Source organism: Halichoerus grypus, chromosome X (genome assembly GCF_964656455.1).
Source record: "Halichoerus grypus chromosome X, mHalGry1.hap1.1, whole genome shotgun sequence".
NCBI classification, from domain to species: Eukaryota; Metazoa; Chordata; class Mammalia; order Carnivora; family Phocidae; genus Halichoerus; species Halichoerus grypus.
In genome coordinates, this window is record NC_135727.1 from 27,321,807 (window position 1) to 27,343,752 (window position 21,946).

At 35.6% G+C, this 21,946-nt stretch overlaps 1 protein-coding gene across 16 annotated transcripts in view; it reads left to right on the forward strand.

The window, feature by feature from the left end:
- The window catches only part of THOC2 (THO complex subunit 2), a 116,109-nt gene that overhangs the window by 14,375 nt on the left and 79,788 nt on the right, over window positions 1-21,946 (forward strand). For 15 of the 16 annotated variants that reach the window (XM_078064429.1, XM_078064434.1, XM_078064438.1 and 12 more), the window contains exons 2-7: window positions 4,134-4,192; window positions 8,639-8,730; window positions 11,187-11,238; window positions 15,268-15,338; window positions 16,190-16,311; window positions 16,886-17,019. In XM_078064429.1, the coding sequence (XP_077920555.1) occupies window positions 4,134-4,192; window positions 8,639-8,730; window positions 11,187-11,238; window positions 15,268-15,338; window positions 16,190-16,311; window positions 16,886-17,019 (530 nt within the window). Of the gene's footprint in view, window positions 1-4,133; window positions 4,193-6,366; window positions 6,932-8,638; window positions 8,731-11,186; window positions 11,239-15,267; window positions 15,339-16,189; window positions 16,312-16,885; window positions 17,020-21,946 lie in introns of those variants that run through there. The other variant, XM_078064441.1, reaches the window with a different exon arrangement.

Sequence of the window (21,946 nt, forward strand, 5' to 3'; positions counted from 1 at the left end):
TATTTTAGTGTGTGAATCAGTTATTTGTCTGAACTTCAGTCCTTATTTTGCCTTTTCTTGGAACTTGGAACTGTTTTTTGGGTATAGAATTTTAGGTGGGCAAATACTTTGTTGTAGCACTTTGGATGTATCTTTCAGCTATCTTTTGCATTCAGTGTTCTGGTTGAGAAGTCCTGAAGATACTGTCTTTTTTCCCTCAGGTGCTTAACTGATTTTGTCTTTGGTTTTCTCTAGCTTTATTATGATGTGTCCAGTTGTGGATTTTACTTCAGTTCTAGAAAACTGAATTCTTGGCTATTATTTCTTCAAAAATTGTTTTTGTCCCTGTTCTCTCTTCTCTCTGGAATTCCAGTTAAGCATACCTCTTTTCACTGTATTGGGTATATCTATCCTTCTTTACAGTATTTAAATTAATCTAATGAAGAGGTATTTAAAATATAAGTTTTTTTTTCAACTTTCAGTTTTTTTGTTTTTAAACTTTATTATTGGAAAAAAATCTCAAACAGATGAGAAGGTATTCAGAATACTAATGAAATCATCCATCAGTCAGCTTTGCTAGTTCTCAACTGCTAGCCAATCTTGTTTCACCTAATACCCCACACCCATTTTCCCATTCTCATTTTATCCATGAATATTTCAGTATTATCTTTTAAAGATACATTTTTATAAAATTTATAAAATCATTTTTTTGAAGATTTATTTGAGAGAGAGAGCATGAGAGCGAGCGAGCTGGGGGGAGGGGCAGAGTGAGAGGGAGAAACTCAAGCAGACTCCCTGACGAGCGCAGAGCCCACGTGGGGCTTGATCTCATGACCCTTAGGTCAGACCTGAGCCGAAACCAAGAGTCAGATGCTTTAACTGACTGCACCACCCAGGCGCCCCCAAAGTTTATAAGATCTTTATAAAATACTCTAGTTGACTCAGAAATATTAATTTTAAAAATACTTGAAAAAAAAAATACTTGTTTGAAACAGGATCCAAACACTGTGATTGATGTATCTCTCAAGCCTTTTTTAACCTGAGGATTCCCCGGCATCTTTAATTTTTTCTTGCAGTGTATTTGTTGAAGAGACTGGGTCATTGTACGGTTTCCCACAGTTCGAATTTAGGTTCATGGCTTTTTTTTTTTTCTTTCTTCTTAAAGACAACTTCATAGGTGGGTGGTGTATTCTTTCATCAGGATTAGGACACACAAAATGTTTGATTGTCTCTTCTTGTGATGTAAACAGTTATTGATAGATGTTTAGATCCTTTAATTTATTAGGGATCTTTAAATGGTGTTGTTCTTCTGTCATTCCTTTCTTTATTAGCTGAAATACTTCAGTACAGAGACATTTCTTTTTTTTTTTGTAGTTTTTAATTTTATTATATTATGTTAGTCACCATACAATACATCATTAGTTTTTGATGTAGTGATCCATGATCCATTGTTTTCGTATAACACCCAGTGCTCCATGCAGTACGTGCCCTCCTTAATACCCATCACCGGGCTAACCAATCCCCCCACCCCCCTCCCCTCAAGAACCCTGTTTGTTTCTCAGGTCCATAGTCTCTCATGGTTCATCTCTCCCTCCAATTCCCCCCCGCCCCATTTTTCCCTTCCTTCTCCTAATGTCCTCCATATTATTCCTTATGTTCCACAAATAAGTGAAACCATATGATAATTGACTTTCTCTGCTTGACTTATTTCGCTTAGCATAATCTCCTCCAGTCCCCTCCATGTTGATGTAAAAGTTGGGTATTCATCTTTTCTGATGGCTGAGTAATATTCCATTGTATATATGGACCACATCTCCTTTATCCATTCATCTGTTGAAGGGCATCTCGGCTCTTTCCACAGTTTGGCTATTGCGGACATTGCTGCTATGAACATTGGGGTGCATATGGCCCTTCTTTTCACTACATCTGTGTCTTTGGGGTAAATACCCAGGAGTGCAATTGCTGGGTCATAGGGTAGCTCTATTTTTAAATTTTTGAGGCACCTCCACACTGTTTTCCAAAGTGGCTGTACCAACTTGCATTCCCACCAACAGTGTAAGAGGGTTCCCCTTTCTCCACAACCTCTGCAACATTTGTTGTTTCTTTCCCTGTCCATTTTTGCCATTCTAACTGGTGTAAGGTGGTATCTCAATGTGGTTTTGATTTGGATTTCCCTGATGGCTAATGATGATGAACATTTTTTCATGTGTCTGTTAGCCATTTGTATGTCTTCTTCAGAGAAGTGTCTTTTCATCTCTTCTGCCCACTTTTTGACTTGATTATTTGTTTTTTGGGTGTTGAGTTTGAGAAGTTCTTTATAGATCTTGGATACCAGCCCTTTATCTGTAGTGTCATTTGCAGATATCTTCTCCCATTCTGTGGGTTGCCTCTTTGTTTTGTTGACTGTTTCCTTTGCTGTGCAGAAGCTTTTTATCTTGATGAAGTCCCAAGAGTTCATTTTTGCTTTTGTCTCACTAGCTTTTGGAGATGTATCTTGAAAGAAGTTGCTGTGGCCGATGTCAAAGAGGTTACTGCCTATGTTCTCCTCTAGGATTTTGATGGATTCCTGTCTCACATTGAGGTCTTTCATCCACTTTGAGTTTATCTTTGTGAGTGGTGTTAGAGAATGGTCGAGTTTCATTCTTCTGCATGTGGCTGTCCAATTTTCCCAGCACCATTTATTGAAGAGGCTGTCTTTTTCCCATTGCATGTTTTTTCCTGCTTTGTCAAAGATTATTTGACCATAGAGTTGAGGGTCCATATCTGGGTTCTCTATTCTGTTCCATTGGTCTGTATGTCTGTTTTTGTGCCAGTACCATGCTGTCTTGGTGATCACTGATTTGTAATATAGCTTGAAATCGGGCAACGTGATGCCCCCAGCTTTGTTTTTCTTTTTCAACATCTCCTTGGTGATTCGGGGTCTTTTCTGATTCCATACAAATTTTAGGATTGTTTGTTCCAGCACTTGGAAAAATGTCATTGGAATTTTGATCGGGATGGCATTGAAGGTATAGATTGCTCTGGGTAGCATAGACATTTTAACAGTGTTTATTCTTCTGATCCATGAGCATGGAATATTTTTCCATCTTTTTGTGTCTTCTTCAATTTCTTTCATGAGTGTTTTGTAGTTCCTAGAGTATAGATCCTTTACCTCTTTGGTTAGGTTTATTCCGAGGTATCTTACGGTTTTTGGTGCTATTGTAAATGGAATCGTTTCTTTAATTTCTCTTTCTACAGTTGTGTTGTTAGTGTATAAGAAAGCAACTGGTTTCTGTGCATTGATTTTGTATCCTGCCACATTACTGAATTGCTGGATGAGTTCTAGTAATTTGGGGGTGGAGTCTTTTGGGTTTTCCACATAAAGTATCATGTCGTCTGCGAAAAGAGAGAGTTTGACTTCTTCTTCGCCAATTTGAATACCTTTTATTTCTTTTTGTTGTCTGATTGCTGTTGCTAGGACTTCTAGTACTATGTTGAACAACAGTGGTGAGAGTGGGCACCCTTGACGTGTTCCTGATCTTAAGGGAAAGGCTCTCAGCTTTTCCCCATTGAGGATGATATTCACTGTGGGTTTTTCATAGATGGATTTTATGAGCTTGAGGAATGTTCCCTCTATCCCTATACTCTGGAGAGTTTTAATCAGGAAAGGATGTTGTATTTTGTCAAATGCTTTTTCTGCATCAATTGAGAGGACCATATGGTTCTTCTCCCTCCTCTTATTAATGTGTTCTATCACATTGATTGATTTGCGAATGTTGAACCACCCTTGCATCCCGGGGATAAATCCCACTTGGTCGTGATGGATGATCCTTTTAATGTATTGTTGGATCCTATTAGCTAGGATTTTGTTGAGGATTTTGGAATCCATATTCATCAGTACAGAGACATTTCTTAACAATTATTGGCTCATGTGTGAAAGGCAGATGAAGTGTTTTTTATTCATTTCCAGTTTTCAAAAATAATGAATTGATTTACTAGCATCCTCCAGTTCTGACCAATTAGGGTTTTTAGGTTTGTTTTATTCTCATTATAAACTAATGGACTTAAACGCATCTGATACGTTTCCAAATATTTTTAGTTGATATAATTTGCTCTCTAAGGGTCATCTATATTAGGATTGGAAATGAATGCAGATTATTTCTATTTTATTCTAGTTTGCATTTATGCCGGATCCTCAGTGAAAATAAAAGCCATGATAGTTCAACTTACAGAGGTAAGACTTTTAAAAGTATCATAGCTATTATTTTTGGCTTGGTCAAAATTAATAGATGTTCTGTTTTCCATTAAATTGTTATGAATGAAAAACAAAAGCTGTGAGATAGTTCACATTATATAAAGCCTTTATATGAGTATATTACCGTTAGGATTAAAACTGTAGTTACAGTAAGACTATATATTTCTGTATATAGATGTTTGATCTGCATAAGAGTCATGTATTGCTTGGCTTTTATCGTTGTGACATGGTATATTTGGCCAAATATCAGCAGTTGCTAGCTGTATTAAAAATTATACAGGCTAGCTATCAGTCATAAACAGAAGAGAAAAGCTAGTATGGAAAAACTATTCAGATTTTGTTTGCACTAGGAAATTTCCAGAAACTGAGGTGGTGTTTTTACTAAAGCTGGTTATGTTTAGGTAGTATCTGGGGATCTTATTAAAGGCAGTTGTCATGGAAAACATTAAAAGCAAAGGAGTTGTTTACTGCATATCACAAGTATGATTTATTAAGTAAGATGTAATTAAACAGGATGTAAATTTTAATTTTAAAGGCTTTTACTATTTAGCATTTATTAATTTAAAATTAGTCATTTGGATTTAGAAAAGGAGGGGCAAAAACAAAAGCAATTATATCTAGTAAGATTAAAGCATTTTCATATGTAGCTTTCACTGAGGGTAGAACCCATAACAGTTTTTTCAATTTAGAAAAAATAATTTATAACTACTAATCTATTTTAAATAAAAAATGATTAAATAAAAATTCATTATAGTTATTTAAATTATGCCTTTGTGAATAGAAGATTAAAAACAATGTTTTTCTATAGATTTACTTTTGTTTTATAAAAAATAAATATTAATATGATTAAGATTTTTAAAGAACATTTGAATTTTTGAGTGGAAGCATTTTTTTAACAAATGAGCCTCTTTTTTTTTTTTTTTTTTTTGTCATTTGGGTAAGACCTGTTTTAAGACTTAACATTCCTAACCTGCACCCCCACTTATTTTCCAATTTATCCTACTTATAAAGTTGCATGATCTTTCATAAAGATTTCTGAGGTTGTTATAATGCCTTTTCTTTTGAATAAGTCAGTTGGCTGCCAGAATTGTAAGAAAGTAAAGAAAGACTCCTTCCTAAAAGCACTTGGATACTTAACTTTTTTTCTTCCCTATGTTTAAAACAAGTTTATAACTTCTCAGTTAACTTTGATCTTGTCTGTGATTGAAATCTTATGTGGGTAAAATAAGAGAAAGAATTTTCAGAAAACTAAATAGTGTAACACAGGATGATTACTCTTCAGTTTTAAATGGGACTGTATGGATCTTTAATAACTACCAGATTATTGTTAATTTGCATGGTTGTTCTGATTCATGTATGAAACCAAAAATAGTTATGAGCGTGGCCTCATTGACATAATTGCCAATGCTCTCTTTCACCTGCCTTTGCCTGCTTCCTCAATACATACGTTCTTTGGCTGGTATCTGCCAACAGTCAAGCTTTGGTCTAAGGGCTCCAGTTGGTATTCCATGCAGAAAGCTAACTGAAATGTCATTTCTTCAGAATTTCCTTTGTTCTGTCTTAGGGGGATTGAGTTTGGGTAGTGTTCCCTGAGCCCTTTCCCTTTCTGCCCCTCCCTTCCCAGTTTCCTTTGCTCACACTACTTCTCCTTTTTATAAGTCCCTTCCCCCCAATAAAATGATATTGTAATGATGGCTGATAAACAGGAGTAGTCCTGACATAACCAAGAACTAGTGTCTTTAGTGGTCAAATCCCACAAAGAATGTCTAAGAATCTCTAGAAGTCCCTTTTACTTGTGGCTGCCCTTAAAACTACTTTTTCTGAGGGGCGCCTGGCCTGCTTAGTTGGAAGAACATGCAGCTCTTGATTTCCAGGTCATGAGTTTGAGCCCCACATTGAGTGTAGAGAATACTAAAAATAAACAAGGGAAAAACCCTACTTTTTCTGAAATGTTAGCATTAAGATAAAATCTTTTATTTATTTTTGTGTATAATTATAAGGTTTGCTAAGTTTTTCTCCATGTTGTAAATGTAATGTTTTTCAACTTTAGTATAGATTTTACAGAATTTTGTGGGGTTAGCCTTGGTAGTCTTAAAGTACCACTTATTGTTTCTATGGCTAAAATATAGTAGATGTTCCTAACCACTTAAATGGGCATTTAAAAACATGTGAATTGGGGACTGCCTTTGCTCTTTTGTGGATAACATTGTGATTGTTTTCATGTCACTTAGTGTTAGCAAAATGACCTGGGCTATTTGTTCTCTGTTTTAATCTCCTTCTCTGATTAAGATTAGAATTTCCTCAGCTCCTATGAGTCCATATTCTTCTGGGAATTTAGTTTATGTTGTTCAGCTGTTTTGTCCTTCCAAGAGTGCTTTTTTTTTTTCCTAACTTAGTTATCTGGATAACTTTAATTTTATTTATTTATTTTAGAGGTAGCACACACTTGAGTGGGGGGAGGGGCAGAGCAAGGGAGAGAAGCAGACTCCCCACTGAGTGTGGAGCCCAATGCGATGCGGGGCTCAATTCCATGAGCCTGAGATCCTGACCTGAGCCGAAATCAAGTCGGACGCTTAACCAACTGAGCCACCCAGGTGTTCCTAGTTCTTAATTTTTTTAAAGATTTTATTTTTAAGTAATCTCTACACCTAAGATGGGCTCGGACCCACAACCCCGCCGAGATCAAGAGTTGTATGCTCCACTGACTGAGCCAGCCAGGTATCTCTGGATAATTTTAAAAATGAGTGTTGTTTGTTGTAAAAGCATTTTATTAATGGAAATTGAAAGCATGAAATTGACCTCATTTCTACCATACTAACAAATAGAAATGTTTTCCTTTGCATTTTAGCTTTTATATAGTTTATTATAAGCATAATGAAGGCATATTTATGAAAAAGGTATAGAATATGTTTAATAATGAATTCTTCATTAGGAATTGGGATACTCTGGCTGTATTTCTTTTTTTTTTTTAATTTTTTAATTTTAAAGATTTATTTGAGAGAGAGAGTGAGAGAGGGAGCACAAGTTGGGGGAGGGAGAGGGAGAAGCAGACTCCCTACTGGGCAGGGAGCCCGACGTGGGGCTCAATCCCAGGGCCCCGGGATCATGACCTGAGCTGAAGGCAGACGCTTAACTGACTGAGCCACCCGGGCTCCCTCTGGCTATATTTCTTTAGCAAATAATTTAATGGACAAATTTATTTCATTGTAAAATAATTGTAAATTAATAAAATTGTAAATAAGGTTGTTTAAAGGGATATTGGTATGTTTTGATTTCTATGCTATTCCTTTTTTGTGACGAGTAGTCAAACTAAGGGAGAAGATTTTTAAATATTTGATGTTTTACTTGCTATTTTGCCCTGAAAGATTTTTGATTCCCTTCAGAAAGATAAATTGACTTTATTTTACAGCTGTTTTTAGAGCTACTTGTTTTTCTACTTTTTTTTTTATTACTGAAGTATAGGCGACACATAATAAATTAGTTTCAGGTGTACAACATAGTAATTCAACAACTCTATAACTGTACATTATGCTGTGCTCACCACAAGCATAGGTACCATCTGTCACCATACAATTGTTTTTCTACTTTTAATGAGAGGAAGGAGGTAAAGTTTTCAGTGTATAGGACTAAAGAAAAATATGGCCCGAAGGAGGTAGTCATGTGACCATTAGCTCCCCCCCCCCCCCCCCCCCGCCCCGTCCGAATTCCTTCTCCAGGGAAGGAAGCTATGGTAATAGTGAATGAGACTATCTGTGGTTGACAGTTCTCATAGAACTGCCATTTTACATATGTATGTATGTAATTATTTTAGTTTGAATTCTGATAGGCGAAAAGATCTAGATTTGGGGAGACATTCTCCGAGAGTAGGATACGGATACAACTTGATTTTATATTGACTGGTAGTCTTTACCTGTTGTCAATGTAGCCCTGAGAGTGAATTGGCTATGATCCCAATATATGTAGACAAAGCTGTGAAATTTGCTGGTGAGAGAAATGGTTAAATTAGTTTATATCCACCTGCTGGAATTCCATGCAGTCACTGAAAATAATTTGGGAGACTTTGGTAGCATAAGGAAATACTTTAAAAAGTGTTTGTGGGGGAATCTGAATACCAAATGATGTACACTGTGAATGCAAATATGTAAAACATGTAGATACGTAGAAAAAGATTGGAAGGAAATGTTCAAGCAGTAGTTATGTTATAGTAGTGGAGTCAAGGTTAACTATTTTCTACTTTTAGTGTTGTGTTTTTGTGAAAGTAAAAGGGAAAAAAATCTGTCAGAGAAAAGCATTAGAAGTATATTTTTCTTATTTTTGATACTTATAATTCTGAGAAGTGGGAAATACAGAGGTCTTCCCTCAGAAGGGTCTACCTTTTATGTTCAAGAGATTGTGTTCTTACACTCTTTCTTTTATGTTCAACAGATTTCCAGCAGGCTCTTTATGAGTTATCATACCATGTCATTAAAGGAAATCTAAAGCATGAACAGGCATCTAATGTTCTTAATGACATTAGCGTAAGTATATACACACACATACACACACACACACGTTTTTTAATTTAATAATTACATATTTCTTTTTGCCTTTGATACAAAGATCCCTAAAGTATATAACTTGCATTTCATTTTGTTCAGAATTATAGTAGTGGATGTTTTAAGGCAATATTGATAAGCCGTTGTTGCTAGGTTGAAATTTTAATCTTTGGTTGTGAATAAAGCAGAAAATGTTAGGTAAGCTGAGAGGGCAAAGAAAAAAAAAAAGCCTGCCTTGGAACAAAATCACGATACACTTAATTAAAAATGCTACTATAAAAATAATTTGACTAGAATATTTTTCTCACAGTGGAGCATATCAAAACATTTTCTTTTGTTTGCAGTTATGTTTAGAAATTAAATATATTTTAAAATTTGAGGATTAAGTTATTTTAAATTAAATTGAGGTTGCATAGTTGTAACTAATGCTCACTTGATGCCAGTTTTCATGTGTTTGTTAGAAAATATTAATAACTAGATTTTTTCCCCTAACCTTTAGGTGATTTTTCTGTCTCTTTTATTAGACAATTTAAGTTAGATTCAGACCAGATACTTTTCATAGGTGTTTGGTATTTGAATTGTAAGATGAGCTCTCAAATTGTAAGGATGTTGTTTGTAAACCAGTAGTTAAGTTTCTTAACTTAAGTAGTTAAGTGGTGTATTATTCTATTATTATTAGGCTGGATTTTAACCTTGTATAAATAAAATTATCCATCCAGTTGAGAACAGCTTTCATAATGAGTATTATTGACGTGTAGGACCTGGAGCTTCTTGATACCAGTACGAATTTCCCTTGTGCTGCTTTAAGCTTCTGTAGCCTTTTTCTGTTAGGATAGGTAATCTCCTTCATATGCTTTCTGTGCTTTTCTGAGGATAGTCGTGAGGAATTTCTATGTTTAGCTGTTGTGATTTTTTTTTCCCTTACATATTGAAATGTATTTGAGCAGTCAAGGTTCAATATGAATTTCTCTTTTATCCTTAAACTGTCTCTATCTGACCACAGCAGTATTAATTCATGTTGGAGTAGTCTTTTTTTTCAACAACTAATATTCCATGTTGAAAACTCTTGTTTTGCTCTTTTCTTCAAGTAGCCTGAGTACTTGCGTTCAAGTAGACATAGCAAAAATTCATAGCCCTTAAGAAACTTTTGAGACTGAAGTCTGGTGTGCAATTAAGGTTCTTTCATTCTGTAAATTGGCCATTGGTATAGTCTGTTTATGGATTCGATTCTAATATTTTTCCCATTTTTTGAAAGTGAATAGTCCAAATGGATTTAATATGTATTTTGTTTTTACTTAGCTTCCCCTTTCCTTTGAGTCTTTATATATACCTTTGCACCTGGATTGTCATTGTCATGGCTTTCTCATAGCCCCATATCTCACTGTCCCATATCTTAGCCATGGAAGCATATCTTGCATGTCTCTTACAGTGCCAGTTTTTTTTTGTTGTTGTTGTTGTTAGGATTATATTTCTTTCCTTTACTCTCTGAAAATAGGCTAGTTTAAGGGTTGCTATAGTGCCAGCAAACTAATTGCAGTGATTGAACTATGATCCTTACTAATGGAAAATGTCTCTAAAATTGGGCATGGGAGTGGGAAGTCAGGAGACAAATCTAGAATACGTGTTGAAGTTTTCATCCAGAAATGAGGGGAGAATTTTAGTTTACAAAGGCTACAAACATCAGTGCATAAAGAAAATAAAGATGGATTTTTGGTAATTGTTTTCATCTTCAGAGAATCTTGAGTTATGGAATGACAGCTTGTAATTGTTTTTGTATTTTTTAGATTTCTGTTCCGATACCACTAGGACTTTTGCATAAATCAGTGTTGATTGAGGCATGAGCACATTTAAAGTTGTAGTTGAAAAATGTACCATTTTTAACAGTAGGTTTAAGGTACCCAAATTCCAGTGGTTTCTAACATGAAACTTCATTGGAAAAGTGTCATTCATTTGTGCTCTTTAATATTTCCTGAGGTGCTTGTTAGGTTTTTTTTTTTAAAGATTTATTTGACAGAGAGACAGCGAGAGAGGGAACACAGAGAGAGGAAACACAAGCAGGGAGAGTGGGAGAGGGAAAAGCAGGCTTCCCGCTGAGCAGGGAGCCCGATGCTGGGCTCGATCCCAGGACCCTGGGACCATGGCCTGAGCTGAAGGCAGACGCTTAATGACTGAGCCACCCAGGCGCCCCGCTTGTTAGGTTTTTTTTTATCAAGTGTTTTATCAAGTTATTTCATGGTAGACATTTAAACATTTTTTTTCCAACTGTTGTCTCTTTCTGTTTTCTCTGTATTACGAAACTTGAATTTTATTATTTGTCAACGTAGTGGTGTTGGGGTTTTGTTAGGTTTTAGGTTTTACTGAAGAGTATTATTCTGAAACCATACTTGCTAGTGTGCTGTTCTTGTATTTACTATGAATAATTATATTTTTATAATTAGGAATTTCGTGAGGATATGCCCTCCATTCTTGCTGATGTATTCTGCATATTAGGTAGGTATCAATCCTTTATTTCACCTGTAAAAAGTGCTGTATGGTAGATTAATGTACTATGTTTAAAAAAATATTTTCTTTCAAACTATTTGTAGGAACTAGACTGTATCATTTCTTTACTTTATAGAGAATATAGTGTTGTAAGTCAAATGTGAGTATGATCACTGTTTATAAACTAGCTTTAGATATAGTTTATAATTTAAATAGTCTGAGTTTTGTAGAATGTATGTTTATATAAAATTGAGCTAAATTAAGTCATTTCAAGTAGAAAAAAGCTAAGTTTTTTGAAGTTCAGTTAGTCTGAATTATTCAGATTTTAGTAACCACATAATTAATTTTATCAATGAATGTCAGAATCTCAAACTTAGGACGCTAAAGAGATAGTTACTTTGCTGTTATACTCTTTTGATTCTTCTTAATTTTAGAGAGAGCAAGAAGAGCCAAAGTAATCAAAAGTACTTTTCTTTTGAGGATGAGAAACCAGCTTTGGAGGTAGCAGCTTCTCTATTTGTCCAGAATAAGTAAGAATTTATGCAAGATAAAAAAGGAGTATTTCTTTGACTTAGAACAAAAGGTAGTGTCCTTCCACGGGAAGCATGGATTTAAAAAATAATGTATATTATAAATTTATTTCTCTTAATTTTAGATTTGAATTAAAATAACTTTGAGCACAGTTTTCCCCATCAGTGTTATGCTTTCTAAAACTTTGATCTAATAGAAACCTTTACCAGACATTTTAATATTCACTTTAAAATAAGACATCCTCTGAGAGTTTGTCGAGCTGGAGTGAATTAATTTAGCTCATTAATCTTAATTCCTAGAATAGATAGGTTACTTAAATGTCTTACTGAGAATCTGGGAATTTGATCTCATCAAATCTGAATGCCTGGTGCTTGATCCTTCAGGATGTTTAAGATTCATAACAGCAGTAATGTCAGGAATAGGTCAAAATGTGTGTGGACTGTGAGTGATAAAAGAGTAGACCACTGATGGGGTGATCATATGTCCCACTTTTGTTTTTTTTCCCCTGGCATAATTAATAGTGCCTTATTTCGATTTTTAAAACTGTCCTGGTTTGGATCATTAAGTATAAGTTCATACTATCTATTGAATTGATTTATGCCAGCAAGAACAACAAAACCTTTTAAGCTTAATTTTTTAAAGCAGGCACTAAAGGTATTACATTATGTATGTTACATATAGATATACCTTGAAACAGTTTAAAAAATTTTAAAAAATGGTTTTTACTATAAATTTGTAGGACTGAAAGAGTGATTTGTAGGTAACATTTTGTGGAAGCTGTCGTTCCTTGATAGTGTCAGGAGTATATTTTATGTCTTTTTTGGGGGTAATCATCAGCTATCAGCTTACTAGTAAGTTCCAATAATTTCTTTATTGATTTATTTTATTAGGATATATTTTCCCTTCATATTTACTTTAGTAATAGGAATTATTGTTATAAGTCATTGCTTTTTACTATTAACATAAATTTATGAGGATGTTTGGTTGCTCTTGGGAAATTTCTTTTAGCCTATCCAGTCAATTTTTACAAGCAAGATTAGAATGGCAAACTTGGAAAGAGAATTTCCCTTACCTGTCCCCCCTCACTCACCCACCCTCACTGTTAGCAGAAAAAAAAAAAATGATCGAAGGATGACCCCAGACCAAACTAGGGAATAGGAGTAAGAATGGGAGCTACCTCTAATAATGATAATGGCAATAATAATGTAGATGCTATTTTTGGAGCACCTTCTATGTTCTAAGCATTGTGTTATGCATTTAATTTCATTTTAATCTTTACAGCAACTTCTGTAAAGTAGGTGTACATATCAGAAAATTGAAGCTCCGAGAAGGGATTTTTCAAGGCCACATAGCCAGTAAAACAGGGTTTGAACCTGGGTCGTTTTGGTTCCAGAGCCCGTAATTTTTTTTACTATACCATGTTGTCTTTCTAATATTTTAAGAGCCATAAGAAAAATCAGTGCTGTACTTCCTGGTTAAGATAACAGTTTTCTTTAAAAGACTAATTATGTAAGAATGAGGGGGCCTGAGAGCTATATTAACCTGGAGAGGGAAGTCTGATGTAACTTGATGCACTGATGGGACCTCTGAGCTGGAGTGGGTGGTTGGTGATACTGGGACCTAGAGTTGGAAATGGTTGAGGGCTTTTTAGTAAAATCATAGGGGAAATTAAAGAGAATTTACTAGGTACTGATTTCAGGGTTTATGAGTCAGGGATAATGAATGAATTTATTAGAATAGCTTCATTAGTTAGGACAAAAAGAAGAAAGAAACAGGGAAGACATAATTGTGCTAAGAGAGTCGTGTATTGATTGTTGAGATAGCTCAGCAAAGAAGTTTACTGAGGTCCTACTAAGCATTTCTTAACATGGTCAGAACCCAGAGAGTGGTACCTTGATCAGGTCAGATGGCTAAGAGGAGAGGAGACTTGGCTTGAAGAGGATGAACCTGCTATCCAGGTGCTCTGATCTCAGGGACTTTGGGGGTAGATCTTAGGGACTTTTGGGCCTTGGTAGATAGATGTTGGTTAAAAGAATGGGCCCAGTTTAGTCCTGACCCCTGAAGATCAGTATCCTTGAAGTTCTAGCCTGAGGAGGGACCAGAAAACCAGATAACAGGGAGACAACTAGGAATCCCTGGGATTGATGAGATACACATGGATCAAAAGTCTAATTAAGAGAATGAGATTGTATTGCAGTTTATGTTGTATAAATTATACCCTCAAATTCTCTTAATACGCTTGAGCTGACCATGTGCTTAGCTACAGTGGCCAGGATATTGGGAAATGACACTGTCCAAGACGGGAAAGAGGAGAAGGGCCAGGAAAATGTGGAAATGTTTGATGATAAATTCTTTTCTCTTTTGATTCTCAGTTACGGCAATAGAAAGTAAACTGAAGCAAATCAGTGGTAGGACATCTGGGGAGAACTGTAGAACCCTTAGAAGACAATTTTATTATATCACTAAAATTGGTGTCTCTTGTAAATTACGAGTTGACCTTAATATGATAGTATGTAATCATTAAAGCAATAATCCTGAGATCAACTTTGTAATCCTGTCAATCCTGGTTGAATTTTTTTAAGTCTTTTTTTTTTTTTATTTTTTTTTTTTTTATTCATGAGAGTCAGAGAGAGAGAGAGGCAGAAGAAGAGGGAGAAGCAGGCTCCCCGCCTAGCAGGGAGCCCGATGCGGGACTCGATCCCAGAACCCCGGAATCATGACCTGAGCTGAAGGCAGACGCTTAACCATCTGAGCCACCCAGGCGCCCAATCCTGGTTGAATTTTTTGATGCTTGGCATTAAGAGCTAATTGTTTTATTTCCTCCATACTTCATAAAACTGACAAATTTTCTGAATAATCTACTGAAACTCGGAGGTCTCAGTTTCTTAATATTTCAATAGGAAGAAAATAAAAATCATGAATAATTTTTGTTTGCTGACTAGAGTAATTCAAAATGGGGTGTTAAAAATATTCTTTTAATACTGTCTTTTCGTAGAGTTGATGGCCAGGTAGTTTGGTTAGAACATGGTGCCAAGGTGGCCAAGGTCAGAGGTTTAATCCTCACAAGTAATAAGATCTTTAGTGTTAGAAGAGATCTTTGTTGTCACCTAGTTCAACTTTACACCTAAGGAAGGAATCTCTTCTTTAGCATCTCTGATGTGTTGTCATTTAAACTTTGCTTGAATATTTCCATTTTTGAAAACATTATTTTTTTGAAGTTTTGTTGCTTCCAGTGCCATAGCATGTAACTCCTGTGTAATCAACTTACCATTTTATGGATATGCCATTGGCTACAGGGTCAGTCTCCATTATCAGGAGAAATTAATTCTGAGCATTCATATGCATATGAAGGACAGCTCCTGCTTACTATAGTTGCAAATTTGTTTCCAATTTCAGAATGAGGCATTTTAAAATTAGCTAGTTTTAAAGAAAATAAGTATCTTATTATAGTGCTGGAGACAGTCTAGAAAAATCAAACTTTCATGTTTTTTTTTTCCATCATTATAGATATTGAGACAAATTGTTTAGAAGAAAAAAGCAAGAGAGACTATTTTACACAATTGGTATTAGCATGTTTGGTAAGTTATAAAAAATACTTTCCCTTTCTAGATTTTTACATTGAACAATTATAATCACAGTTAATCATGTTAATGGAGGAGGATATTGACATTCAGTTGGCTATTCATTATAAGGTGAGATTTGGATTTTGAAATGGAATGCTTTGTAAAATTAGACATGCTAATTATGTGGAATATGCATGCTTCATATCAATTAAACTATCTGTATATATCAGACTTTTGGTGATATTCCTGACCTAGTAAGTTCCTAAATAAGGAAAAGGTAAGCATCTATCAAGTGAGTAGAAATGATGTGGACAACTTTTAAACTGAACAGTTTTTCATAAACTATTAGGCAAGGAGAAAAAGAATGGAGGTAGTTTAAAAATAATAAATTCTAGAACTTGTCATAATCATTGTCGAGTAAACCATTTTATGTTCATAAATTTAGAACCAAGGAGAAATGCTATTACTCAGACCTGGAAGATGTCCTTGTATTCGCTGTACTAGAATTTGACTTAAACAGTAGAAAGTAATGAAGGCTGAAGGTGCTGTATTACTCTTAAAGAAAAATTCAGTTGACAGACATAGGTTTAATCAGAATTTCATTTGTAGGCTGTGTACAGCATGCATATAATTTTTTAGTGAGTTTTATTTAAAGAGCTATATGTCACATTTTTTTCAATATTTGGAGAGTCATCATTTTTGTTAAATTGAAGTTCCAAGCTTTTTTTTAATAAATTGAAATTTATTGATACATATTTAATGTGATTTTAATATTCTTATTTGGGAAAAATTATTTTGAGTGTATTTAAATTGTGGATATGTTAGAATGCTAAGGAATAAATGGCCTTTAATATTTTTTAATACAGTATTTAGTTTCAGACACAGTTCTAAAGGAACGCCTGGATCCAGAAACATTGGAATCATTAGGGCTTATCAAACAATCACAGCAGTTCAATCAAAAGTCAGTTAAAATCAAGACAAAACTCTTGTAAGTACATTTATCTTTATGTTGCAGATCAAGTATCTGAGTATGTTTTCTTTAGTTCTCATTTTGAATACTAGATGTTTCTAACAGCAGTTTGAAGATTTTTTTTGTTGTTGTTGCTGTTAGCATGTCTTGTGTTTTATCCTTTTAAAAGAAGCCTAGGATTATTGAGTCAGCCGTGAACTTTACCTGTGTGAAACCAGTGTTAATTTTTTTCCGTATTAGAAGTTAAAGTAATATTCAGTGCTTTTATTATTACCAATAAAATAATTTACAAGTATGGCTATATTCTTAGTCAACGATGGAAATAGTGGCATGCTATTGTTCCTTGGGATTAGCAATATTCTTTTTTTGTGTTACTGGTTTTCCCTGTGTAATTAACATTGGGGTGTCTCTTATGAATCACTGTTATTTTCTATTTTAAAAGATATACAAAGAAGTAAACTTTCAACAACTATTTTTATAATTGTTCTATATAAGAGAAATATGAAAATTCAATGAGAAGAATACGGTACTTTTATGCAAGCTTGTTAATTGAATTAATTTTATCCCCTTTATGATGTTTATCTAATTTCAGTTATAAGCAGCAAAAATTCAATTTGTTAAGAGAAGAGAATGAAGGTTATGCCAAGCTGATTGCTGAATTGGGGCAAGATTTATCTGGAAATATTACTAGTGATTTAATCTTAGAAAATATAAAATCTTTAATAGGTAAGACATATGTCTAATAATATGTGTTACTAAGTTTTTTTTAAACTGTTGGAGAATATCCATAAAGACAAAATGGATGCATTCCCCCATGTAGGTTTCTTTTTTTCAATTAAGAAATGAGAGCAGTGTCTAGATTGTACTTTTAAGATTTTATCAGTACTAGTAAAATTTGGGATGATATTTATGAGAAATCTTTTTGTCATTGCTACCTATGTGTTTGTATTCATTTCTTTTTTCTTTTTATTGTTATTATTTTCATTGTATTATTGGTTTCAGGGGTACAGGTCTGTGATTCATCAGTCTTACATAATACACAGTGCTCACCACAACACATACCCTCCCCAATGTCCATCACCCAGCCACCCCATCCCTTCCACCCCCCTCCACTCCAGCAACCCTCAGTTTGTATCCTGAGATTAAGAGTCTCTTATGGTTTGTCTCCCTCTCTGGTTTCGTCTTGTTTCATTTTTCCCTCTCTTCCCCCATGATCCTCTGCCTTGTTTCTCAAATTCCACATATCAGCAAGATCATATGATAATTGTCTTTCTCTGATTTATTTCGCTTAACATAATACCCTCTAGTTCCATCCACATTGTTGCAAATGGCAAGATTTCTTTTTTTTTTTGATGGCTGCATAAGATTCCATTGTATGTATGTGTATATATATATATATATATATACCCCACATCTTTATCCATTCATCTGCTGATGGACATCTAGGCTCTTTCCATAGTTTGGCTATTGTGGACATTGCTGCTATAAACATTGGGGTGCACGTGCCCCTTCAGATCACTACATTTGTATCTTTGGGGTAAATACCCAGTAGTGCAATTTCTGGGTCGTAGGGTAGCTCTATTTTCAACTTTTTGAGGAACCTCTATACTGTTTTCCAGAATGACTGCACCAGTTTGCATTCCCACCAACAGCGTAGGAGGGTTCCCCTTTCTCCACATCCTCGCCAACATCTGTCGTTTCCTGACTTGTTAATTTTAGCCATTCTGGCTGGTGTGAGGTGGTATCTCATTGTGGTTTTGATTTGTATTTCCCTGATGCCAAATGATGTTGAGCACTTTTTCATGTGTCTGTTGGCCATTTGGATGTCTTCTTTGCAGAAATGTCTGTTCATGTCTTCTGCCCATTTCTTGATTGGATTATTTGTTCTTTGGGTGTTGAGTTTGATAAGTTCTTTATGGATTTTGGATACTAGCCCTTTATCTGATGTGTCATTTGCAAATATCTTCTCCCATTCTGTTGGTTGTCTTTTAGTTTTGTTGACTGTTTCCTTTGCTATGCAAAAGCTTTTTATCCGGATGAAGTCCCAGTAGTTCATTTTTGCCCTTGCTTCCCTTGCCTTTGGTGATGTTTCTAGGAAGAAGTTGCTGCGGCTGAGGTCAAAGAGGTTGCTGCCTGTGTTCTCCATAGGATTTTGATGGACTCCTGTCTCACATTTAGGTCTTTCATCCATTTTCAGTCTATTTTTGTGTGTGGTATAAGGAAATGGTCCACTTTCATTTTTCTGCATGTGGCTGTCCAATTTTTCCAACACCATTTGTTGAAGAGATTGTCTTTTTCCATTAGACTTCTTTCCTGCTTTGTCGAAGATTAGTTGACCATAGAGTTGAAGGTCCATTTCTGAGTTCTCTATTCTTTTCCATTGATCTATGTGTCTGTTTTTGTGCCAGTACCATACTGTCTTGATGATTACAGCTTTTTAATAGTGCTTGAAGTCTGGCATTGTGATGCCACCAGCTTTGGTTTTCTTTTTCAACATTCCTCTGGCTATTCGGGGTCTTTTTTGGTTCCATACAAATTTTAGGATTATTTGTTCCATTTCTTTGAAAAAAGTTGATGGTATTTTGATAGCGATTGCATTAAATGTATAGATTGCTCTAGGTAGCATAGACATTTTCACAATATTTGTTCTTCCAATCCATGAGCATGGAACGTTTTTCCATTTCTTTATGTCTTCCTCAATTTCTTTCATGAGTATTCTATAGTTTTCTGAGTACAGATTCTTTGCCTCTTTGGTTAGGTTTATTCCTAGGTATCTTATGGTTTTGGGTGCAATTGTAAATGGGATCAACTCCTTAATTTCTCTTTCTTCTGTCTCGTTGTTGGTGTATAGAAATGCAACTGATTTCTGTGCATTGATTTTATATCCTGCCACTTTACTGAATTCCTGTATGAGTTCTAGCAGTTTTGGGGTGGAGTCTTTTGGATTTTCCACGTAAAGTATATCATCTGCGAAGAGTGAGAGTTTGACTTCTTTGCTGATTCAGATGCCTTTTATTTCTTTTTGTTGTCTGATTGCTGAGACTAGGACTTCTAGTACTGTGTTGAACAGTAGTGGTGATAGTGGACATCCCTGCCGTGTTCCTGACCTTAGGGAAAAAGCTCTCAGTTTTTCCCCATTGAGAATGATATTAGCTGTGGGTTTTCGTAGATGGCTTTTGTGATATTGAGGTATGTACTCTCTGTCCCTACACTGTGAAGAGTTTTAATCAAGAGAGGATGCTGTACTTTGTCAAATGCTTTTTCTGCATCTACTGAGAGTATCATATGGTTCTTGTCCTTTCTTTTATTAATGTAGTGTATCACATTGATTTGCGGATGTTGAACCAACCTTGCAGCCCAGGAATAAATCCCACTTGGTCGTGGTGAATAATCCTTTTAATGTACTGTTGGATCCTATTGGCTAGGATCTTTTTTTCTTTTAAAGATTTTATTTATTTATTTGACACAGAGCGAGCGAGCGAGCACAAGCGGGGGGGGGGGCAGCAGGCAGAGGGAGAGGGAGAAGCAGTCTCACCAAGCAGGGAGCCCGACACGGGGCTTGATCCCAGGACCCTGGGACCATGACCTGAGCCAAAGGCAGACGCCCTGCGACTGAGCCACCCAGGCGCCCACTTTTGGCTAGGATCTTGTTGAGAATTTTTGCATCCATGTTCATCAGGGATATTGGTCTGTAATTCTCCTTTTTGGTGGGGTCTTTGTCTAGTTTTGGGATAAGGTAATGCTGGTCTCATAAAATGAGTTTGGAAGTTTTCCTTCCGTTTCTGTTTTTTGGAACAGTTTCAGAAGAATAGGTACTAATTTTTCTTTAAATGTTTGGTAGAATTTCCCTGGGAAGCCGTCTGGCCCAGGGCTCTTGTTTGTTGGGAGATTTTTGATTACTGCTTCAATTTCCTTGCTGTTTATGGGTCTGTTCAGGTTGTCTGTTTCTTCCTGGTTCAGTTTTGGTAGTTTATACGTCTCTAGGAATGCATCTATTTCTTCCAGATTGTCTAATTTGTTGGCATATGGTTGCTCATAATATGTTCTTATAATTATTTGTATTTCTTCTGTGTTGGTTGTGATCTCTCCTCTTTCATTTATGATTTTATTTATTTGGGTCCTTTCTATTTTCTTTTTGATAAGTCTGGCCAGGGGTTTATCAGTCTTACTAATTCTTTCAAAGAGCCAGTTCCTAGTTTCGTTAATCTGTTCTACTGTTCTTTTGGTTTCTATTTCATTGATTTCTGCTCTGATCTTTATTATTTCTGTTTTCCTGCTGCGTGTTTGTATTCATTTCTGTTCTCTCTAGTATTTCTATCTTTAATTTTTAAGTATTTCTCAGTAATTTTATAGAGGGCAGAAAATAAGCAAATGTGAAAGTTCAATAAAATCTTTATTGAATTCTCGAAACATGGAGATGTTTAGGTCTTTTGAGCTTGATTTAAAAAATATCTTTACAAGGGACTTTGATACATACATTATTTTATCTTTACAACAGCCTGTTAAAATAAGTGTGGCAGATGTTGTGAAAGATAGGGAAGTGTTATTCTCCCTACCTTTTAAGTAAAATTTCTTCAGCTTTATTCTTTTCATTTGCATTGAGCATTTGGAGGAAATAGTTGGCTTCTGTAGAAAGGAGGAATGAATGGTAGAAAAATAGGGTAATCCTGATTTTTCAGAATGGAAAGAGTTTTTCCTATTATTTGTTGGTTGTTGTGCTATCTTAGGGAAGATTTCACAACACCTAGATGTCTTAGATTTTGAGACCTGTTGGAGAAGTCATGTTCCCTGCTTTACTGGTTATATTTTAGGGGATGGTTATGCTCCACTTCTTAGTTTTTCTACACTTTTGAAATTTGTGTATGACTAAGAAAGAGAGAGGAAGTGTCCCCCAATCTTCATTCCCTTCCTCCATTCTTATGTATAGGGACCCAGATAAAACTAGATTTACTACAGTTACCTTTGTTTTTAGCTTAGGCTTTTGGTGATCAGCAGGTGTGGCAGGTAAGGAGCTTTTACTTTAAATTTATCCTTTTTAAAAGTTTTTATTTAAATTGCAGTTAGTTAACACAGTATAATATTAGTTTCAGATATACAATATAGTGGTTCAACACTTCCATGCCACACCCAGTGCTCACCACCACAAGTGCACTCCTTAATCCCCATCACCTATTTCACCCCCCCCCCCCACCTTTGAAGTGAGTCTAGTTCTGGCAGCTGATTTACTCTCTTTGCTACTTCCTCCTGTTGTTAATTTACCACCAAGACTGGTAGCCCATGGGCTCCAGGGCTCTTGCTTATCTTTGTGGCAGTGACCTATTTTTAAAAAAGCCTCCTGTAGGGTTTCCTTTCTATTCTTTTCAGGGTAGGCTCTACATTTTTCCTGCAGCATTTTGATCTAGCTTGAGATGCTTACTTGGCAATATTGCTTTCCTATAGTTTGTCTTTCCTTATCATACTGCCATGTACTCTTTTAAGATGATATTTCTCACATAAAAATTTTTATGCTGGGGCGCCTGGGTGGCTCAGTTGGTTGAGCATCTGCCTTCGGCTCAGGTCATGATCTCCATTGGGCTTCCTGCTCAGCGGGGAGTCTGCTTCTCTCTCTCTCTCTCTCTCTCCCCCTCCCTCCACTGCTCCTTCTCTCTCAAAT